This window comes from Cupressus sempervirens, chromosome 5, assembly GCF_028749045.1.
Source record: "Cupressus sempervirens isolate cs-2001-9-10 chromosome 5, ASM2874904v1, whole genome shotgun sequence".
NCBI classification, from domain to species: domain Eukaryota; kingdom Viridiplantae; phylum Streptophyta; class Pinopsida; order Cupressales; family Cupressaceae; genus Cupressus; species Cupressus sempervirens.
Genome location: NC_143122.1, coordinates 711,431,530 through 711,455,837, shown reverse-complemented (window position 1 = coordinate 711,455,837; position 24,308 = coordinate 711,431,530). Strand labels below are relative to the sequence as shown.

The 24,308-nt window shown below is 35.4% G+C and overlaps 1 protein-coding gene across 1 annotated transcript; it reads right to left on the bottom strand.

Moving 5' to 3' along the window:
- Positions 1-871: 871 nt before the first annotated feature.
- On the bottom strand, positions 872-23,993 carry LOC149557971 (replication protein A 32 kDa subunit B-like). Its single transcript, XM_089832416.1, has 10 exons — positions 23,562-23,993; positions 23,342-23,458; positions 22,725-22,822; positions 9,020-9,061; positions 8,741-8,818; positions 7,981-8,059; positions 7,786-7,881; positions 1,581-1,669; positions 1,325-1,396; positions 872-1,250 (listed from the first exon to the last, which is right to left on the bottom strand). The coding sequence occupies exons 1-10, from the start codon at positions 23,667-23,669 to the stop codon at positions 1,169-1,171; spliced, it is 861 nt and encodes a 286-aa protein (XP_089688542.1). The 5' UTR covers positions 23,670-23,993; the 3' UTR covers positions 872-1,168.
- Positions 23,994-24,308: the final 315 nt, after the last annotated feature.

Here is a 24,308-nt window from a genome sequence, read left to right as displayed (position 1 = left end):
TGTCCATGTCTACTCTGTTCGCTTGGCGAAAGAGCGCAGTTTGCACAGTAAGCAGGGGCAGTCGGAGCCTAAGCGAGGTTGTCAGTATTCTCAGGAAGATCCCTGGTAGCCTTAAAAACATGGATAGCTGCTAATGGTAGTAATTTCACCCTCACACAGAATGGCCATAATTCCAAAGCGGTGAAAATGCCCATGTCTACTCTATTCGCTTGGGGAAAGAGCACAGTTTGCAATGGAAGCAGGAGGCGTCACCACAAAGAACCTCCATGTCTCAGGCAAGGTTTCTACCAGGGTGCTTTGTGGCCAGCAGCTCAAACCCCCACCAGCAGATCGGTGTCAAGTTGCCACAACGACAGCCTATTCCATTTGCAAACAGGTCTGGCATCCAAAAGATGTACTGCCCAAATTTTCTGGCTTGAAACATTCCAGCAAAGGACCATCAGCAGCAAGGATGTGACAATTGTCAGGCCAGCATTCACCCAGGTAATAGCCTTATCAACTAAAGAAAAGCTTAGCAAAAATAAGATTCAATTATAGCTGCTATCAAGAATTTTCAACAGACAAAGTATTTCATCTGCACTTACAAATTGAATTTTAGAAACTGCTAAACAGTCTACATCTATGATGACTATAAAAAATAAAACTCAAGATTTACGAAAACATTTTGGCATAATGGAAATATTGCAATAGATTGTTGCATGAAAGAGAAAACAGACTCCTCAGTTCCTTGCACCTTTGTTCCAATTGAATGTACTGCTTAAGATATTAGTTGATCATAGTAGCAAGAATATCAGGTTATTCCACATTACTCAGCATTGGAGCTTAGTGTGTTAAGTAGTTTATCTGTTATCTTAACTACATATGCAACATGAGCCCCAGGAAACTAGCAGGTTCTTTATTTCATCTTTCAGATCTTGAGATTAACCAAATTTAATCTGAGAAATTCAAACAAATCTCATCAAATATACATTTTACTTTCTGGTCATTCAAACATACTTTTGCACAACATTCTTACAAAAAAATGTTATGAAACTACTCAGAAACAATGATAACAGTTGTTATTGGTATGAGGTCCACAGAGAGCTTAACAGAATAATATACACTTTGGCTGTCAGCCAAATACAAATACCCATATCATAGAACTCGGTCAAACTTGATTATCATTCCTTTACGCATTAGTAGATTTGAAATGATACTCATCAATAGTAGAATAGATGTAGCCTTCATTGGACAGGAAAGCAATAGCATCCCTGCAAAACAAACAGTCATGTTCAATATCATTCCTCCCATTTAAAGTTTTCAAGCACAAATTTTGAAAACATACATAATCTGTTTCTTTGTCGAACCAGGCAATCTCCTTGCAACTTCATCCACATGTACTCCTTGTTCTATAACTCTGTCAGACCAAAACCCATGCATTTGTTACTATGCTGCAAACAGGCATTACCAACTTGCCAACAAATTAAGATTGAATTTATTGCTATCCAAAACAAGTCAAGCCTCTTCTAGCCAAATGCTTTATTTAACATTAACTTTTTTTAAAAAGGAACTATTCAAAAACTATGAAGATGAAAACTTACAGATTTGCAGGTTCCTCAAATATGCTTTGAACTCTTTTATGTAAATCTTCTTTTGATGCAACCATTGAAACAGGACCAGGGCTTGTGAACTGATATACGAAAACATGAGCCCTTAGTATTATTTGATCAATTTTACAGAAATGACAATTGTCAAGGAAGAAATGTTAAACACAATAATTATTATATATGCAATGGCAGCCCATACAGGATTCCCTTAATGACTACAAACACTAGATCATTCCTCTTGGTACACTTTGTTGTGAGATTTTCACACCATTGCCCCAAAAAAATTTAGGGAACCCCTTTTTTCGGTTTCCTTAAAAAATTTGGAGTTGTCCAAAGGTTTTCGATTTGAAAATTTTACAACTTGGATGCCTTCGGGCCAAGAGAGGATTTGATTTGTTTTCATCCAGTACAAAACTTTATTTTTTGGAACATGTAATTTTATCCTTAGGCCAAATGTAATTCAACAACAACATTTTTTCGATAGTTAGAATAATATCTAGTAGGATAAATTACAAATTTTGAACTTAGATTGATTTTGAAAATTTGATATAATTGTATAAGCTTGAGCGTTTTCAAAATGAAATTTTTTATATTTAGTCATTTTGGAAAATCTTGAATTTTTTGGTGAAAAGGGAAATTTTTTGTAGTGAAATTGGAATTGGAGTTTGAATTTCGATTGTCAGGAAAAGAATTTATTTTCTTAAAAAATTGTAATCGTACAAAATTGAAATTGGATTAAATTGCAAGATCTCATTAATTTGGTCAAAATTTAGCTTAGAGGATTTTAGAAATGTTAAAGGAAATTGATAATTTGGAATTGAAAATCGATTTTGGCTTGCTAGATTTGATTTTAATGATATTTTATTTGCCAAAGCATTGTTAAATGAAAATTTTGGCATCTTCTAGGCTTACCTTGTTTCTATTTTGCAATTTCTGATCAAAACTATCAATCAAATGGGCCAATTTCACTGTAGGCTAAGTAATTTTAATAATGCATTTAAATCTAAGCCATAAATTAAGAGACTAACTTTATTTTATTTTCCCTCCAAGCAAGTTGGCCCACTTGGAGAGGCAAAAAGTTTGGTATAAGAGGGGCTTGCCCCCCCCCCCTTATTTCCTCCTCCTTGGATGTGCAATTTTCTCTTAAGAGAAGCGAATTTCAGACAGGTGCAATTTTTTTAAGCAGACCTGATTTTTTCCAGCTTGGGTGATTTTTGAGGCAAATTCTCCATTTCTTGACAGCATTTTTCTCCTTCTTGCTTGGGCGAATTTCTGCCCTAGTACGATTTTTGGAGCAGATCTGATTTTTTTCAGCTTGGGCAATTTTTTTCGAAGTCTAATTTTTCCATCTTTGGCAGCAATTTCTCCTTCCAGAATTTGGCAATTTTATTTGGTGAAAAGTCAATGTGATTTAAGGTCTGATTTTTGGCAAGTGTGGGTGATTTCAAGGAAATCAAAATCCTAATTTTTGCTAGGGCATCATCATTTGCAAGAAGGATTGAAATTTCTAAGATCTGATTCGAACTTGAAGATGACCCGATTATTGGTAAAGGCAGATTTAAGATAAAACTGTATTCATTTTTAGAAGTGAAGATTGATTTTAAAAGCGGATTCTATTCCTTGCTCTTGCTTGGTTCCTTTCCCTTATCTTCTTCATGCACTTTTCATCCACCACTTCACCATTCCATTGATAGGCTGAAGTTGGGCAATATAAGTATAGATTTCATGATTGGACATTTGGAGAGGCAAAAATAAACTAGACCACCCTAAGTTTGAAGTTGGAAGATATAAGTGTACTCCATCCTAAGGTAACGAAGAGACAGAAATAAGTGGTAGCCCTACCTCTAGAAAAGAAGGTTGGAGATTGATAAATGTAGAGATAGGACTTGGAGAGGCAAAAATAAACTAGATTCCATCGATAGAAAAAATGTTGAAAATTGATTAGTGTAGTCCATATCATTTAGAACGAAAGGGCAAAAATAAGTATTTAGGATGGTGGATGTTAATGCAAGCAAGAACCCAAAGGGAACGAATACCAAAAAAGACAAAGAAGACATGATGCCTAAGACCACCTTCTCAAAAGTGAGGCAAATAAGTGATACAAATATCAACACAATGAGCATGGTACAATTGAAGGATAGATTGACGGAAGAACAATACCCCATGGCGAAGAAGATCTACAAAAGCGGAATCGTGCACGCGGCGGCTTTCCCTCCTACCTTGCCTTGTCCAGAATTGGTAATGGAGTGTGCATCCCGATTTGATATGTTACCAAGTCCATCATTTTTTATGAAGGGAAGAGAGTGTTGGCTAGCATCAACGGACAAGTGGTCGAAGAATTATTAAATATTCCCCAGCATAGAGGCATGACGGTGGTCACAATGGATCAAACAACCAAATTCTTTCAGAGTAACCAAGACGCTTACTTCATTCATCTCAAGCAAAATTGGTTACACGAAAGCAACAAGGGAGTTACCAAATCATCAAAGCTCACCAAGTCAGATTTCAAACTAGAATATGACGATCTTATTGTGCTTCTCAGCTGAATCATGGGTGTGGCTCAAGGTATGCAATTCGAGAACTGGATGTATTATTTTATTGATGAAATTGAAAATGGAAAGAGAAAATTTGATTGGGCTAGAATTATAAGTGAACATTTTGAGTTGCAACTTAGGACAGTGCAAAATCAAAAGCAATTCTACATGGGATCCTATCTTTTCTATCTAATTGTGAGACTATATAAAAATCTTGGACTTAAGGCCTTAGGAGTGATTGGCAATGGGCCAAGGCAATGTTTGGTGCATGAGTGTTATCCACAACTTCATTTGCACAACACCAAAGATTATAAAATGTTTTATGACGCCTTTGCCATGAAGATGATAAGGATATTATAAGGGAAACTTGCTAGAAGGCTCTCAACGGAAGTGAAAGTAAAAGTTAAGAAGTATGGGGAGTTGGTTCATCCAATTTCTCCAATTTACATACATTAGAGTGGCAGGAAGTACAATTTGTCCCAAGAGACTTCCAAGGTACCTACCTGACAAGATAGTTTTGATGGAGTTGGCTAGTCAACTTGAGCATTATGACAAGATGATGAAACTTAAAGGTGAGACAAGGATTACCTTCTCATTTGGAATAGGCAATGATACTTGCCCCAATCCTATCACCTTTGCAACTGCGGAGGAGTTAGAATGGTATCATTTAAAATGGTACAGAGCAAGACAAGGATTTGATCCTAATGGTCTTATCAAGACATCTCACGAAAAAACATTCAACCATATTCATACTATAGAAGATTTTTGGGCCAATGCACAAGATGACTTTCATGTGAGGAAGCTAGCTTTCTCAAGGTTGTCAGTGGACATGATGAAGGCAATCAAATGGATAGGCCTTGATATTCCCGATCAACTAGAAGATGATGAAAATGTGCTAAGAGGAGATTATGATACAATGTATGGAACAAAGTTGAATTCAATGGATTGGAATGATCATCAAAATCCTTCCTTAGAGGCAATTACAAGGACAGTTGATCTACACACTAAGTCATAGTACAGTGATAAGTTAAGGCAATTACAAAGTCAAAACATACGCCTTACTTATGAAATGATGAAACCGGAGGAAAGAGGTCCAACAGAATCAATCGAACAAAAAGGGGAAGGCAGTAGCCAGCCACAAAGAGCAGTTAAGAGCAAGAAGAGAAGTTTGGAGGTTGAGAAAAGTAAAGAACATAAGGAACCTCCAGCAAAGAGATAGAATGCAACAACATCAAGGGAGAGCATAATTGAGGTTAGAGACCAAGAGGATAATACAAGTGGACAAGGGGTCACAGTAAATGTGAGCTCTGATTCGGAATCAAGCAATTACAGTAACAATACCGAGTGCTTTCCTCTCTCAAAGAACCAACATAGAGATGATGTGACAGTCACTGGTGAAGAAGAGGATAGGCCAATTAATATTGAGGAAATAAGCCAAGCGCCTGAGGCCGTTGGTGATGCTTTGCTAGTTGAACCGAATCCGAATTTGGGAAGATGCACTGCACCACTATGCTTAAGGAAAATGCTTATGCCAAGGGGCAAGGTGGTGATTGTTCGAACAGTTGAAGATATTCAAAAGTTAGTGGAAAAGGAAGATAGTGAGAAACATAAACAAATTGCAAAAACAATGGCAAAAGTAATTAGAAGCGATGATGAGGGTTACTGAAAAGTTCAAATTGCTATACCAAAGGTTAGGAAGGTAGTGGATGAGATTGTAACTCTAGAGTATGAGATAGTTGAGCATAACTTGGGAAGAATCATTGATGACATGGAATGTGAAGAGATCCAGGAAGGCAAACGAGACGATTGTAAAGTTGGAGGCCGGAAACAAGTATTGAAGAGATTGCCAGCCTATCCAACAATTGCATCAAGCAACCCTTCCGCAAGACAACGGGAGCAACATAGAAGAGATATCAGCTCAACATCACGAAGTCAAAGATTGGATCCATACTGTAATTCAAAATAGGCGAATTTTTTTGCCTTACTTTATCTCGACATTCAGGTCATTGGTGGCTATTAGAGACAAATTTAGAACATTTGAAGGTGAGTGGAAGGATTTCCTTCCAGTCAAGGACTTGGCCATTCCCAAGCTACAAGTATTTATTGAGCTATCGAAAAGGCATTTGGAGAGAACCAAGTTGGTAGATGAAGGAGGAATGAGTACGATGCAGTCTTGGTTCGTTGGCTTGACCATCAGATTGAGGATACTTGAAGAGATACAAAATGAGATTGCACAGCATAGCCCAAGCGTTAACACTTCCATTTCAACCATGTTGGGCGATGTTGTGGTTGCACTTGATTTTGAAGATATCAAAGAGGAGAACGTCAATGAGACAGAATTTGGATCGAGATTGGATAAGTTGGGGAAGGTTGCCACCAAGAAGAAGCATTTGAGCATCCTTGACTACCTCAATGCCTTTATCGGATATGCGAAAGAATATGAGAAGGATCATGAGAAGACACTGCAAGCAACAAGCAACATGATGAATTCAACTGAGCTCAAGATGAAGCATACGCTTTGCCCTCCCATGAAGGAAGTCAACGACAGGCTAGCCAAGTTTATTGCCTTGGCTAAAAAGATGAAAAAAAAGTGTAGAATTATATTAGAAGATCATTTGATGTAAGCCCAAGTGGCAATTTCTCCTTCTTGGGTAGAATAGGTGTCTAATTCTGATTGGCTACCATTTTGGTGCCTTCTCATTGGTTGCCACTTTTCTTTTTTTTCATTGGTCCATTGATGAGGTGGCAACCCTAATTAAGGTTTCTGAGATTCGATTTAGATCATTGATTTTGCCTCTTAATTTCTACCGTTGGTTGTAATTTTGGCCCTTATATAAAGCCATTTGCTCTCATTTGTAAAGGGTTGAAGAAAATTGTTGCTTAAGATAATACCAAAATTGCTTCTCTTTATCATTGTTGTTCCTTACATGGTGATTAAGAACATTTGGTGTTATTGCATGGTTTCTACCCAATAGTTGAAGTTAAATTTCATTGAAGTTGTTAAAATAGATTTTATTTCAAGAAGTTGTTAAGTAACAGTAAGAGTAGATGGATAGTTGCATGGTGATATTAGTGGATGTTTGATAAGGATCTATAAACTAGGCTACTAGCATATCCTAGCGGCTTGTTAGGAAGCCTTCTGTGGTAATCTAGTCTTTTTCCCTTGAATCATTGCATCTATGGAGGTAGAGCCGCTAATAAGCTTTCATCAAATTTGATCCCTGTCCATTTGCTAATCTTTCCATTCATAAGAGTAGGAGTAGAGCGGCAAGTAGTTTAGTAGTTGGAGTTTTGAAGAAGAAAATTAGAAAAAGAGAAACATCATTGGCAGACATACCCTCCATCATCATCACCATCAACATCATTTGATGTTAGTATACATTGCAAAGCTAAATTTCATCATCACCACAACAAGAGTTCGACAATCCTTGAATGAACAACGTAAAGCTGCCTATGTGATTAACCAGCAAATCACATTAATATAACTGAATTAGTATCCACAGGTCTAAGGAACATTTGAGTTTTTCTCATGTCTTCATGAGTATTTACTTTTCTAAAGAGGGATTGGGTGTTTGATATTCCATGTTAAATATTCAATCGCTATACGTTATGTAGTGGTACAAAACTGACATCAACACACTTCAAGCAATATTTAATCAGCTTACTTGATTTAGGCTAGCAGTGTGGTTTGCCACACTAGGTGGTCCCATAGGAGAGCCCTTAACAATTGGACTTGAAGGAGTTTGAGTAACACCTCCACCCTGCAGATCAAACATATAAATACAGTTATTCATCAAGGAAGCTATTTTCGTTTAAACAAAAGACAGGACACAGTTCAAACAACATTTAAATTCAAATACCTGAACTTTAAGATTGTAGAGATGTGTAAAAATGCATTCCAGGTTATGGAATGTTATTTCGTTGAAATCAGCAATAGGCCTAGATAATCATTTCACAGTTAATATCAGAGTAGTTCAATAGTCAAAACAAGTAGTCAAACAAATATATATAGATACAACATGACTTAAATGACATTTCTCAAAAGACCCTAAATATTTTAAAATCACTTTCAGCAGAAATAGGTTCTGTATCTTACTAATAAAATAAATGGCATATTATCAATAACACAAATTAAAAAAAGATCATTCAGCATTACTGAAGGAATCAAATACAAGCTACAAGCATACAACACAGGTAGGCATAGAAGACACAGTTCCTCGCACTCATCATGCCTGTAATTATTGGGATGGATAATATCTGCAAGCATCTGTGGCATTGAACTAATCTGTCAATTGGCATCACACGAAGCACAAACCACTAGTATATAATAATGTAATCAGCAATTCCTATTATAAGTCAATTTAAACAACAGATAAAATCAAACTGTTTAATAGGAATATAGTATCTTGCTTACATCTTCAAGACTTCCAGAGCTACAGCTAGAATCTACAATAGAAGTCCGAGCAAGAACACATTGATGTGTCCAACAAATTCCATTTAGCAGTTGTCACATACAACTCACTTGTAAAACTGGACTTAATCAAGACTGTTTTTTTGTCAATGCATTCATTCTGAACCAAATACATTTAGGAATTAAACTTATCAGTTTTCAGTACACACCTCACAGAGAAAGCATTGACATGTTTCTTGTTCTGGAAGCTCCTCAAATGCCCATGTACACGCACATAAGAACCATTCCTACATCAAATTACAAAACTTTAGTAGTACAATATCAAAACGTAGTTTTGCAAACATGCACAGTCAGTTCTGAGTGATGGGTAATGCATCTGAATGATGATTACAAACTATTCAACGCAGGCAGAAAGGAGTCCAATGTGAAATAAATGATTGAACAAGAGAATGAAACCAAACTACTAAAAGCAATGAATAAAATCTTACTGCACAACAGCCATCTCTGTAGACTCCATTGCATCATTAACCCTGCATAAATTAAAAAGGATCAATTTCATATTCATACATATCACAGACCAAACACAACCAGTAAATAGTAGAATAACAAACTTTCAAGTAGCTGATTCTAAAATAAATTTACAGTGCAACACTAAAAATATCAGTCCTTGACCACAAAAATTATGTAACTTGTTCTTTAAGCTTCTCGGTGTTTCTGATTTTGGTAAATGCCAGATGTTGTCCAAAACAAATACAGTGCCAAGGAGACTTGGTCTCATTAAGTTACTCAAGTAAATAGGGCATGTGAGACTTCGCACTAAACCAGTTAATAATTAATAAGATGCATCACTCCACTGATGCCAGCTAGTTTGCAAAGAAATAGCAACTCCCAAATGAAAAATTAAATCCAGCACTGGCACCACCAATTAAAATGAACACGAACTACTGTTGCAATGAAATAAAGATATTAGGAAATAATAGAATTCATCTGATCTAGATTGCAGGTTAGGAAATGAATGAATAAGAAAGTCACCAACATATAAGCAAGGTATGACATAGCCGACAACAATCAAAATCTGTAAATTAAGCATTACTGAATACAACAAGAAGATGGATTACAGCAGAAACCCTGGTCCAAAGATCAGAGTGTTATTTAAACACCAACAAAAGGAGAAGCTTAAAGTTGCAAACACTAGAGAACAACTAGCCACACAAAATACTAAGGAACATTCCCATATAGAGCTTGATCACAGATCAAAAGCTCACACACACTATAAAATGCCTGAGATAAATCTTTGATGCAGAGAAATTCTCAGAAAACTGATATACAAATCCATCATTATCAAGTAATCCCAATGGCCAGGGCACTCTAGCATACACATAGGAGGAAATACCCCAAACCTGCAAATACTAGAGACCCAATGATCTCAGACTTCAGTACATCCTACTTAGCAAGAGAGTTTTTCCTACCTATTTGGTGACTGACCCAAAGATGTTTACAAGGCAAGCATTAGGGATTTGGCCATTGCTATAAATTTCATGTAAAGAAGAGGACAGATTTAATTTAGATCAAGTCACATAAATTCCATAAGCATTGCATAACAAATGCTTGAAGCTAGGGAAAGCTTCAAGAACCTTTCACTGATTTGTCAATATTTTAATGTTTTAATGTTTTCAAAAATTACAATCACCAGTCAATGACACTTGATACGTTAGTCATATTTCTAAACAAAATTTGTTTGACTTTACCTTTACTTAAGATCACTGAACATCAAACACAAATTCAATAATTTTCAAATATTGATGAAAAATATTTGTATCTTCTGTCTTGGCTGTTCTGTAGAAATTTTATGAGTCCTGACATAAACCCAAAACAATGCAGTTGCAGCCCCTTTATAACCTGTATGGTATATATGTTGGGAAAACCACTGGAAACATCATGTCTTGTGCCTGTTTCCAGTGATCACAAAAATTCCCCGTTCTGTACTTTGGAATGATCCCTCGAACCTTCCCACCTCCATCTCCATGCTGGATTTTTCAGTGTTGCTGGCATTATTTCCCAGATTTTTCCTGCTGTGTGACCCTTGCTCTGGCAGTAAATATATTGAGTGCAAGGTTAAAGAGAACCACCCCGAGGAGGTCACTGTGTTTCTTAGCACACAGAGTAGAAAAAGTATCATGGGTTTATTTTTTCTTGCATAAGTAATGTTGCAGGAAGATAGTGCAAGGAGGGAGATTGGTGAAAGATTCCTCACTCAGTATGGCACCTCTTTAAGATGGTTAAGGGCTGTTGGCAGTGGGCCAGCATCCCTTGTTGAGTTTGCAACGTGGCTTAACCACCTCTTGTGTCTTCCATAAATTTAGTGGCTGTATTGGGCATTAACAAGTCGATCTTTTGTTACAACAGCAACCCTAGTAGGTTAACAAGTGATATTAGAGCTTGGCCACAAGTTCGAATCCATGCAAGCTGCGGTGAGTGACACTAGGAGGGGAGTTACTGGCAGTGGCCTAGCATCCCTTGTAAGGTTCGCGACATGGCTTAACCGCCTCTTAGGTCTTCTATAAGTCTAGTGGTTGTATTGCACATTACCATATCAATCTTTTGGTGCAATGACAATCCTAGCAAGTTAACAGAGGCCAACTCATGGTAATGGTTAAGGACCACATAAGGTCAAGGTTAATAGGTCCTTATCTTGAGCCTAGGGTTAGGTCAAAGTACCCTAGTGTAGGTCACCTACAATATCCACATTGATCAATTGTTGAAATGAATCAATCACAAGGGTAAGTGGTTGACATAACAAAGGTGAATGGTGTAAAGATCTCACTGGGTACACCACTTCATGATGATGGTTAACAACCACACGAGGCCACAGAGGACAAGGTCTTGCTATTGGGACTAGGGTAGAGGATACTCAAGGCACCTCATCATGTCTTTTGTCACAACCCTCATTAAGGTTGATCTGTCATGTAATCATTCAGATTTGTTGTTGTTGTGTGTGTATAGGATGTATTTCATCAGTTGCATCTACATTGTTGTCTAATCAAGTCGAAGTCTTCCAAAATAAGCTTATATCATCTTATTCTTGAGTGAAGATAATATCTCTAATATGTTTCTCTTTGTTTCTTTTTGGATTCATGAATTAGGGTAGAATATATCAAAGTCCAAGAAAGGGACATTACATGTTTTGGTGGGTATTTTGTGAATGTTGGCATGCCCACTTTCTTAAAACATATTCACTTAGATGAGATATGTAGCTTACAATTGTTATATAGCTTTATGTGTTGGATTTATTTTATTGGACCATACAAAATATTCCTTAACTATTACTATTTGTTTTTATTTATATTTAAAACCCCTCTAATATATAACTCGATGCTTATTGTGTCATCAACAAAACCATTACACCTCATTAGAGTGCAAGTGCCAATTAAGTATTTTCAATTATCTTTTATTTATAAAAACTCTATACTACCCAACAACTCGTGCCTCTCAAATCCCATCACCAACCCCATTCCATCTATGTCTTGATTCAATTCAAGTAACATGTATAGCAAGTTAGGGTAACTCCTACACACTAGAATAATAGATATCTCAACATGAAACAAAGAAAATTCTATAAAAGAGGTGGTTAGTTTCTCAAACCGCTGCCATGTATTTAGTATGTGTTTTTCAAATGCATCAATCTCTTTGAGTTTGCATGAGGAATAAACCGAGATTCATTAATATAATTAATATAATGGCAAACTTAATTATAGTTGTGTGTGTGTGTATATGAATCATTGTAATTATATTAATTTCTCTTTGATCTCAAAAGTTTATCCTACTAAAGCTACCAAAACATCAACACTCACTCTTAGCTAGAGAGGACAAACACAGGACACGTATTACACCATTTGTAATATTAGGTAGTACAAATTTTATAGATATCTTTGATCAAAAGATATCCACCATTTTGATATCACGAGTATTGATCTTCCAAAATATCAACACATGATATTCATCAAATACTCTAACATTTTTATATCATGAGTATTGGTCTTCTAGAATATCAACACATGATATTCACCAAGTACTCAAAAAGGTTTGATATCAACATCTAAAACCGACATCATGAGTATTGGTCTCCCAGAATATTGACACAAAATATTCACCAAGCACTAAAAAGGTTTGATATCACATCTGATATTATGATGTATTGGTGTCCCAGAATACATGATTTTCACCAATTACTCAATAAGGTTCATTTGATATCATGAGTATTGATTTTGGTGAATGTCATTGATATTCACCAAATATTCATTAAGTAATGGTCTTCCAAAATGTCGAGATGCAAGATATTCGCCAAGTATTGTGAGTAATGGCCTCCCAGAACATCAAATTGTATGATATTCACCAAGTACTTTATGGAATGGCCCTCCAGAGCATCAATTTGCATAAAATTCGCCATGCACTGAAAAAATATTTTTATGGTATGTGCACAAGCATTCTCATAATGCTGACCATGCAAAGTATAATCTATTATGATCTGCATATACATCGTAAGATATCCATCATAATAGAAAATTAAATTATTGTAAGATCATCACCTTTCAATAACTTCTGCAAATACAAGTGACATCATTTGGAAGTCGTCACTTCCTCATGATGTACACAAGGGGTAGGCCCATTAACATCACATAGTCACACACAAGGACTTTTGAAACTCCCTCTAAAAATCAATCATCTGAGCTCCTCAACCAAAGTTGCCTTCGCTGAAGTGTCATACTCCCTCTGAATTTGATATGATTGAGATCTTCAAAGATCAATTGAAACATATTTTTATCCGCTCCTTCAAACGAATGTATCAAACTCCCTTTGAACATCAATATTTTGAGCTCCTTTGCCTCCGAAGACGTGACTGACTCCCTCTATATCAATTTTCCCTTTTTTGCAATAACATTCTCCAAGGAAAAGATAAAGGCAAATAACTCTTATAGTATGTATTGAAAGTAAAATTAAGAGATTAACTACAAAAGAAAATGAAGATAATAATCAAAAAATACTTATCTTTTGTAGTAAAAAATAATACCTTCAATCAATACGTGATCCACATTAGCATTGCTTATCAATAGATTAAGTTCCAACCTCTAAGATTATAGATACATGATTAATAACATTCCTTATATCTTCCTTATCAAGAAAATCCAATATAAGTTATATTATCCGATTCTTCCATGTATATTCTTTATTTCCATCTATACATATTTCATTATCAAAACAGTTATGGTATCGAAAGACATGTATATGTCCACAACTAGAAATCACATGTTTAGATTTATATTAGCTCAACATTATATAAAGATTAATTTATAATATTAAGTATAGTATTAATACTAATTTATTTAAGGAAATATATCACATACCTTTGATTTGCTTCCAAGCCCACTCTCTATCTATGTGCTTTTAATAGGTTTTGACTGCCTTTGATCACTAACTATGAAATCTTATAAAAAATCCCTTTTGTATGGCTTGTTTAAGGGGTGGCCGTTTCTGTTTTAAGCTCCCATTGTCAAGGTAGGAAGGAAGGCAACGTTGTGGAATTTGGCTTTACACTAGCCACTTCATACATACTGCGTAGAATATTGGGCCAAAACTGAATTCAATAATACTATTGGGATTTAAATGTTCCAATATAGTTCAAGCTCGCGAATGATGTTTGAATAGATATTATGGATGTTAGTTCTCAATCTGGTAATAATATTTGAAATTTCTCTTTTGTTCCCCATGTTTCTTTTGGCATATTTCAGCATATATGCAGCACACAATTTGACTTTCCCGATGATAATACACAAACGATTGCTACAAACTCTAATATATTTCAATATTATCATTTGGTTATCTACTCACTGATTATGCATTTGATTTCACATTACTCCTTATTGGCATTGATTTCCATTTGTTCTTTGCAATGGTATTTGGATGCTTTGGCATTGAAAATATTGGCTAGGAATATAAATTATGTTTGAATGCAATTTCATTTGAAGTTAGCCTCTGAATGTGGAATAGAGATAGCATAGTATGCCCCTAGTAATGCAGTTTTAGTTTATCTCCAATTCATTCATCCTAGTTTGCCCTAATTTTGTCCTTCATTGTTGTCTGTTGGTCTTCCATTGTTAATTTAAATTTTATTCCTATTATCTATTCTCTATTATGTTTTATTTTATTTTATTTTATTTGCATTAAATTTGTTTGATCAAATGCTCTCTTCCAATACATGAGTACATCCACGACCTATGCGTATTCAAGGCTTTGAAATGGAAGAGTAAAAGACTGTCGACTCATTTTGAACTTCTCCTGAGCCAATTGTAGACTTCTAGACACAAGCTTATTGGAGAATATGTTGATTTGATAATGAAGGAATGAGCCAATGCCAATAATCTTTGTTCTAGTACCATGTTAGTTTTCTTAGACCGCTACAAATGTAATAGCACTACCATGTATTTGGCATTTGTTTTTCAAATGCATTGATCTCTTTGAATTTGTATGAGGAATAAACCAAGAGGAGACATGTCTTATGAAGGGACATGTCTATTCATTAATATAATTAATATAATGGCCAACTTAATTACAGTTGTGTGTGTGTATGAATCATTATAATTATATTAATTTCTCTTTGATCTCACAAGTTTATCCTACTAAAGCTACCAAAACATCAACGAAGTTGCTTCAAACACTCTATTTACCTCCTCCCAATGTACAAAGCATCCAGGGATGTGACCAAAAAATGGGCAAGACAATAAGATCCTACTTATTATGAGTAAATGCAAAGGATATGAAGCTTTTCATTAATATATGGGGAAAGGGTGTCAAACAAAGGAAGGTAAGACAGGTACATGCAACAATAATATTTCAACCCTTTGGATGCCAAATTTGTATAGAGAATCTTTAAGACATTTAACCTACCTCGGAATTTTATTTATGAACTAGTCTCCATGGATCCAATCAAGATCTTCATGGTTTCAACCACGCCTAATGGCACTTTTAGGTGGGAAATTTTCTTAGAGAATTTAAGCGTGCAATTATCAAGCATTTCACTTAAAAGGTAAGCAATGATCAATATGTTCAATTTGTGAGATGAATCATTGAATGGAAGAAAACTTCTCACCAACTACAAAAGGCTTCAATCAACTAGGGGACCAACAACTCCTCTATTTGGTATTTAGAATATCTCTACCAAATAAAGGTACAAAGTCATCACCACTAAAATAAAAGCTTGAGGGACTAAAAAACCCCAATCCACTAAACATGGAACAACCAAAGTTGCTTCAGCGGTTGATTGGTCTAATTGCATTTCTAAACGTGTGATCCAAGATAATATGTCGAGGAAATCACACAAATGAAAACAAGGTATGGTACTAAAGCAAATGTGTCTCTTCAACAAGTCATTGATCAAGTCAAGTAACACATTAACAACAAGATTAGACTCCCTAAAACCGATGCCTTTGGTTGACTAGGTCTCTAGATAAAATAAATGCCCAAGAAAAACTTCAATAAAGGGGTTGGCAATGTCTTTCCACCTTAGGTTTTTTAATTAATTATTGAATTATCTAAATGTCTTCTATCTTACCTCCCATATACTTTAAACACTTGCAATCCCATTTAACACATTGGTTTTTGCTTGGGTGATACCAACTTCTTTGCAAAATATTTTTTCTCATAGCCTGTTGAAAACAACGTCCCTTGGCCTCTATGGCTAGTCTTTCTAGCCATGATTATCTAACACAGTTGCAAGAGAAAAAATAGGTTGTTCTTCCATGCTAAAATGCCTCAAGAAAGAGTCTACAAAAACAGAGTCAACAACAGTTAGTGTTTTCCAGATCTGCAACAAATGTAATAGCACTGCCATAATGTTTGGTATTTGCTTTCCAAATGGCAGCCATCTCTCTAATATAGGATGAAGTATGGATAGACATATCTTTTCACGGAACATGTCTATTCATTAATATGTAATTAATATAATAAATATCCCATATATTTAATATATTAATATATATATAATAAATATTATATATATGTGTGTGTGTGAGTGATATATATATATATTTGCACTATAGTTTATTCAACTTAAGCTACCAATTATCAACACTCCCTCTTAGCTTAGAGAGGATAATAAAGATTCATACACAATATGAATAACATATTACCTCAATGTAAATAATGGTTTCTAGAATGCCAACTCATATGACATTTGATCGATGCTACAAACATCAACACTCCCTCATAGTTGGGGAAGATAAATGGTATAATCATATTATATATCTTGTGACCACATAACACATGATATGAAGTATCCTCTAACATATAATACCTAGTTTTACTTATCACCTAACACCGTGATATGATGAATCACCTAACACGTGATACTTAGTTTTACATATCACCTAACACGTGATATGAGGAATCACCTAACATGTGATACACAATTTTAGATATCTCAATGTGATATCAAAGATATGGTCTGATCAAGAATATCAAGTCTCATGATATTCACCATAACTCAAAATTGTTCAAAGGTAATGTGTACTTACCATGGGGACATTCATAATCTAATGTGATTGATTTCAGCCATTATATGATGTCTATCACAATCTAGAAAGTCATGGTCTATTTAAAGAATTGAATCCACCATGCTCGAAATCATCTATCATGATTTGTTCCAGCCATCACACAATGCCTATCATGATAGAAGATTAAGTTATTGTAAGATTGTCATCTTCTAATAACATCAACAAATACAAGTGATAATCATTTGGAAGTTGTCACTTCCTCATAATTTACACAGGGCCTACAAGGCATTAAATGATTTCAATAGTATAATAATCAATTAATTCAAGTTTACCTCATAAGTGTTTCACCTTCAACAATGAAACTCCCTCTCAATCACTATGATCGAGATTGTCTCAAGTTGACTGAACCCATCTGCTCCCTTTGAAGCTCGAGTTCATCAACATTTGACCTCTTTGAAGATGCCAAGCTCTCTAAATCTCCCCCTGAATCTGAATTCCATATGCTTCTGTCCTAAGTTTCAAATATTTCGTTTCATAAAGGGAGCCCATATAGGAAATGTAATGCATGAATCAATTTTCACCCTTCATTGAATATTTAATCACCCCTCTTTGTACCCCGAACAGATGTGAAAGAGAAAAATATTGAAAGGTAACTTTGTACAACCACAACTTCAAAGTATCACAAATGAAATATCGTCATGAGTCTCAACTTGCCATGTTACTTTTGTTCATCAGTTCCAACATTCTCAGGTGCCTTTTCCCAATTGTTTAAATGACTAATTGTATTTCCCAATCCTTCACTATCTATAGACTTGTCATTAAACGATGACATGAAACATTGTCTCAATTCTATATGCAGCATACAATCATAGACTTTATTTTGGAAATGAGTTATTTTGTCCTTTTAGCGGATTATCATACCATGTACATGGACTCGTTCCGTTTGCGTTTCGTATCTTGTCACTGTAATCCCACAATATCATCAATTCATCTGCATCTCTAATTTCGTTTTTGATTTTCTAAATTTTAACATTTAATTTCTTTTCAAATTGCAAAAGCTTGCATACAAACCCTACCCTCAATCTCCATGCAAGCATGCTCATTGCAATGGACTTCAAACCCCCTCACAAAGGCTTAAAAGCTGAAATGGGAAGTCAATCCCTACGTGATTTCAAATATGTGTTCCTTCATAGTCTAGACTCAAAGTCATCTTAATATATGAGTTTGACCAAATGACATAAATAACCTCAAATAACAACCACATGTTCTCCTTCTGAGAAGTAATACTTTCATGTCTATTGATTTGATATTTATGTGTCTTCATTTATTCCTCATTAAAATAATTAATTTACTTTCTAGTCGAATATGAGACAAACTTATGAGGAGAGCCCAAAATCACTTTCACAACCAACGCTTGCCACCGCAAGCCCTTGTGACCTTGTTTTCATCCAATGCAAGAAAATCCAAACTCCAAATCGCAACAATTATTGCGGTTGTGTGTATTTTGACTTGGATAGGAATGTATGTCTTTGCCTTGAAAAATCTCAAGCTTCGTTTGGACATGACCATAGAATACAAATTTACCAGCATCATTCAAAGCTTAACACCGTAGTAGTCGCAATGGTGTTCTCGAAATTTTCAATCAAATAAACATATATGTCTATCGATCAAATACCATGATTGCATCCCTCGTCGTAAATTTGCATTTGCAGCATTCGTCGGTATTATAGAACAAATGATTTTTTTAATTACAGAGAATCACAAAGCCCCAAGCCCTCATAATGGATCAATGTGATTCATGTCATCAATCAATAAGAGGCGACCAATTAGAAGAAACGTGCTTTTGCAAGGATAGATTATGCCCAAAAAATCGTGAGAAGACGAGTAGCAAAGTGAACATTCATCACGTATGCCTTCATGCTCCTAAACTTGTCTATCTCATCACCGTTTCTCTATAGGTTCCATTAATTTACACCACTGAAACATCCATTAAGGGCCATATATGTGTCATCCATGTCGCTACTTGGATGATAACACAACAAACTTTTATTCTGATTGCAATCCGCATCATTGACCTTGACCAATACAAATCTAATTTGCAAGCATCGATAGATTTGTAAGCATTGTCAACAACTCATACTTTCGTATTGTGCCACTGGAGGGTTATCATTTTATACCAATGATTTACTTGGCATATCAACATCTTTCTTTGCAAGAGCATAACTAGCATTCCATCGTTCATCATGATCAGAGATTGGCGACCTTGCATCAGCAATTTCCATAGAGGTATTCCTGCTATGAATTACCATCTTAGAATATTAGTATTGATAATGATCATACTAGAATTCATCAACAATGACATGTCATGATTATATTCACTTAGCTTCTATGCCAATGGTGATCAACCCTCCACATAGATTTACTTCTAGTCTACTTTTCTGAATGTGTATACAAATTCAAATGTTCAATCTCTTTTTACACTTGTTGTCTAGCTCGTATACCATGTTAGTGTTTTCCAAATCTGCAGCAAATGTAATAGCACTACCATAATGTTGGGTATGTACTTTCCAAATGGTAGTCATCTCTCTAATATAGGATGAAGTATGGATAGACATGTCTTTTCAAGAGACATGTCTATTCATTAGAATGTAATTAATCTAATAAATATCTCATAGATTTAATATATTAATATATATATTATATCTCACACTTATATATAATATATATGTGTGTGTGTGTATATATATTTGCACTATAGTTTATCCAACTAAAGCTACCAATTATTAACAATAACCTTTGAACTTCTTGATGGAAAGCTTATGCCAAGACTCCAAATAATCTTTGAATAAAAACAAAAACAAAAAAAGGACTAAAAAAAATGAGAAATCCTACCCAAAGTTGATCTTGTTGATAATCTTGATGTTAATGGTGACCCATCTTACAAGCCTAATGAATAAATAATACTCAATAACTTTGTTGTTATTTACCTCTAATAGGTATTTTGTCTATTAGCTCTATTTTCAACTTTTCTAGTGTTTAGTCTTGGCTCTCGACTCTTGAGGTGATATGGAACATATATTTGGATTCAACCCAACATTGGGGCATATCTATTTGTTGAACAACATTCTACAAAGTGCTTCAAGGAAATGTTGTGTACATGCCTTATGAGGCCCTCACCCACAAACCCTACCTCCTCACAAATTTCTTTGAAATATTGCTCAGTACTCTATGACCCGTATTTGAAAAAATATATGCACGGTAATCCATGACCCCTACTTGGAAAAATGCTACTAGTTTAAATGTACTTAGGGCCAATCCTAGCCATCCATCTTTCTTGTTGTCAATCATCCCTACCTGTCCAAGAGAAAGATCCTACTCTCTCACATCTCTAAAGGAATAGGCGTGCAATATATCAAATCATAAAAATCCCATAGGTGCTTAAGCAAATGGTTTTTTTCTTAGTGCAATCATTTATTGCTCATTCAAATTGAATGATTGCTGCATTTCACCAACAAAAATGTGATTTTGTTCTCGTAAGGTTACTATTTATTTACTTGAAGGGCAGCAAAATCCATCAAATTATTAAGACAATCAAATAGCAATCGACATGGAGCCCAAAAGTAATAGTAAATGATTAATTTAAGTATACAATACAACAATCTGTACCTATATATGCAATCTGGGGTCTAATACTCAATGTTGTGTTCCCTTGTAGTTCTAGTGAAGGGCATTACTACTAATAGTTGGAGATAGTCTAGCTTTGATGTTTTATCAAATTTCAACTGTAATGTTTTCTAGTCAAAGTCATCAAAGCACATTTCATGAGCAGTGATTTACACAAACACCTCTAATGAGCACAAATGGTATGGTTGCTACATCATCCATCTAAGTGACACAAGAGTTACGGATCAAGCCTTAGCAAATATTGGCCATCCTGACATAGCTACAAGTCAAGCCCACTTAACTATGTCGCTTCCCCCAAGATCAAGTCCACTTAGCTTGTCATCCCATTTCTCAACCTTTCATAAGTATTATACCTATTGAACAATTCATTGTAGATTCCCTTTAGTTCATCCATAGACAAGTAGGAGGCCTTTCAAAATGACAAACTCTTTTTATTTTTTTTCTTAAGATTTAATTGCACCATTTTTTGAAGGATATTTCATTGGTAAAACATCAAATCAGCATACTACCAGAAGAACCTCATTGTCCAAAGCTAGCATGGTACTTACGATTGAGCAACAAATTGTACAACAATCCAACAGCTACAATAAAATGCTCTTGATCAATTTGAAGTTTAGCAAGTTTGATAACTTCGATATGTTCACTGGGTCAAATCAAACAAATTCACTCAATTGAAACAAAAAGGAAAAGCTGAGATTTGGTAACACTAGTTATATTAAATCTAGAGCATATTTGGTCCATCAAGACCTCTTTTAGTGCTAGTATCTTGGGGCTAGTGCTGTCAAATTGGTTTACCGGTAGAATATTAGCAATGCAGCCCACTAGTCATCTATAAAATACGCTAGATATCAGAATTATTAATACATAGAAGTGGAGTTATGCAAAAAGTTTATATAAATGATCTTTAAGAGAAGTCCTTGGAGCCCTTTTAGCAAATGAAATTTGCATGAGTTCCACCAGTATAACACCATTCCTGGGGTACATCAAAACACTAGGATGGGTTTCTGAGAAAGGGGACAAAGGACCTCAATTTTGGGACAATAGGGGGTGGCAGGGAGCAGGCGATGTTGTATGCTATACATGTGGAACTTGAAATGCTAGTTATGAAATGATGTTTCAGTATGACATTCTAAATTGAAATCCTTGAACATAGCAAAATGGAAACACTAACAAAAACCATTGAATATTTAACATCATGGCATACTACATACCCAATGGTAGCATTCAAAAATAAAAAATCAAATAGAAATTCAAGTACCTGTCTTGGCTACAGCATGGTTGCAAACGTGGGGGTACTTGAACTACCCGATGCAAGGACGTCTCAATGACAAGTACTTCAAGGTTTCCTTTTGGGGGGAGAGGGGGTGATACGAGTCCCCGTGTTTCACTAATTTCCACAACCTTGGCCATCATTGACCTACTGAATTTGATGCTCCTATTGGAGGATACAACTTCTATGATGGCAACTAAAAATATGAAATTATTTGACCTTTTGGATCCAAGTGCTCAATATGCAAGATAAATGATGTGCCGTAAACAAAGTAAATTTGAGTTAAATTGCCCTTGGTTAGTCCCGCTGGTTAAAGTCCACCTAAAACATCCCCCTTCACAGATGATAAAACGTGTGGCACTTCACTACCATCATTAGTGAACATGCAGGCAAACTTGTTGACTGAAACTTGAGATTTTTTAAGAAAATGCTAGCTTCGAGCATGCTTAGCTTGCTTAGAATTCCAAATATCCAAAAAAAAAATGCATCTCGAGCCACTAAGCCATGACCACGAATTTAGAACACTTTGAAGAGAAACGAAAGCTAAACAGAAAGATTAAACAATAATAATTAATTATTCAATCAATATATAATGAACAAATCAATCCGAAATGGTGAAAAATATAATCATACAGCAACCAACAAATACAAGGATTCGATTTCTTTATCTACTACTAAAACTTGATCTCTTACCATCTTTTCACTTCGATTTTTCCCGTGCCGTCATCCAAATAAAACGACACGTCGGTTATTCTTTCTTCCTTGTTAAAAACCATTCCAACCAGGGTAACCTGTAAATCCAACAAGAGATACGAAAATGACCAACTTCTACAGAACAACAAATTACAGACTGAAAGCAACAAATCTGTGCAATTTCAACAGAGAAATTAATATTAAAACAAAACAAAAATGCACAACCACAAGAAGAACCCAAATGAATCATTTGGGCATAACCAACAAAGCAAAATGAGCTAACCCAGAGTTAAAAAACGCTTAGACAATTCTCGCAGAACAAAAGATTGCATACTACCCTAACGTTTTAAAGGTATTGAAATCTGATGGCATTCTTAACATTCACTCGGTCGATTAATATTTGATTTGTACTGACGGGCCAATTCCAGAATATGATTGCACAAACCCAAAATAACCCATTTGAGCAACTTCAACTCGACAAAAATAGATGAACCCCATTCGAGACATTTCCGCAAAACCAAAAAGTGGAAAAACTGAATAAAAATTCACTCAGAGAGCGAAAAAATCAAATCAAACCCTAATCTTATAGGCGCTAATTGAACAAGAACAATGCTAACATTATTGACTTCCACTCCATCTATTATATAATTCGAACTGTCGTCCGAATGCTTCTGAGTCGCTTGGCTTATCTGCTTCACTGTTAAAGGCAGAAGCCCTGTACTATTGCCGGTTTTCTGCAAAACCAAGGCCCAAAAGAAATTTTAAGGAAGGAAAAACAACACAAGAGTTTTCGAAAGACGGCAGCATAAGAAACGATCAGCAATAAAAAGCACTTACCCTGGCAGATGACAACCCGCCTTCGTTAACTTGAGTAGCTTGCGAAGGCATAAAACCTCCTCCAGAAAACAGAGAACCTCCATCAGATTGGCTTTGCATGCCATACATTTCTACAGATTTATAGTCGTGGGAAACAAAGCAAAAAGAAATTGATGGGAGGACAGATTCGAACGGGAAAAATGTTTGAGATTTCTTTCAGACGCCAATGGTTCAGTGTGGTTAGTTCATCACGTAAAGAGCACTCTCCCGCCAATAGAGAGAGCAGTCAATCAATGTAGAGAGCGGTCTCCCGCCAATATTTTTCTCGCAGTTGAGGCCGAATTTGTAACTGAATTCCGTCCCGCCGCTTTTCTGAATGCTTTCTATTTTAATGTTTCAATCCGAAGGGAAGTTCATTACGTGCTACCTTAAGGAAAGAATTGGAGTTAATGCAAAGAAAAAGGAACAAAATTGAAGCTTTAAAATAAGCATAGATTAGATAATGACAGCTACAATCATTTTGCGTAATTTAGAAAGTCGAGAGAAATTTGTGAGAGAGTTGAAGTTGAGATTTTTTGATGAATAGTCGTTTTCAATTAATAAATTTACTAAGATTACAATTCACAAAAAAAAAGTCGGGAGATACAGAATTATTCCGCGAATGAGTTCAATCGGCCGAAGTCGGAATAAACAACATGATTGCAGCCAGAAACTATAAACTATTCATAAAAAAAAAAAATTTTAAACAACCTCAAGCTGCCAAAGCAG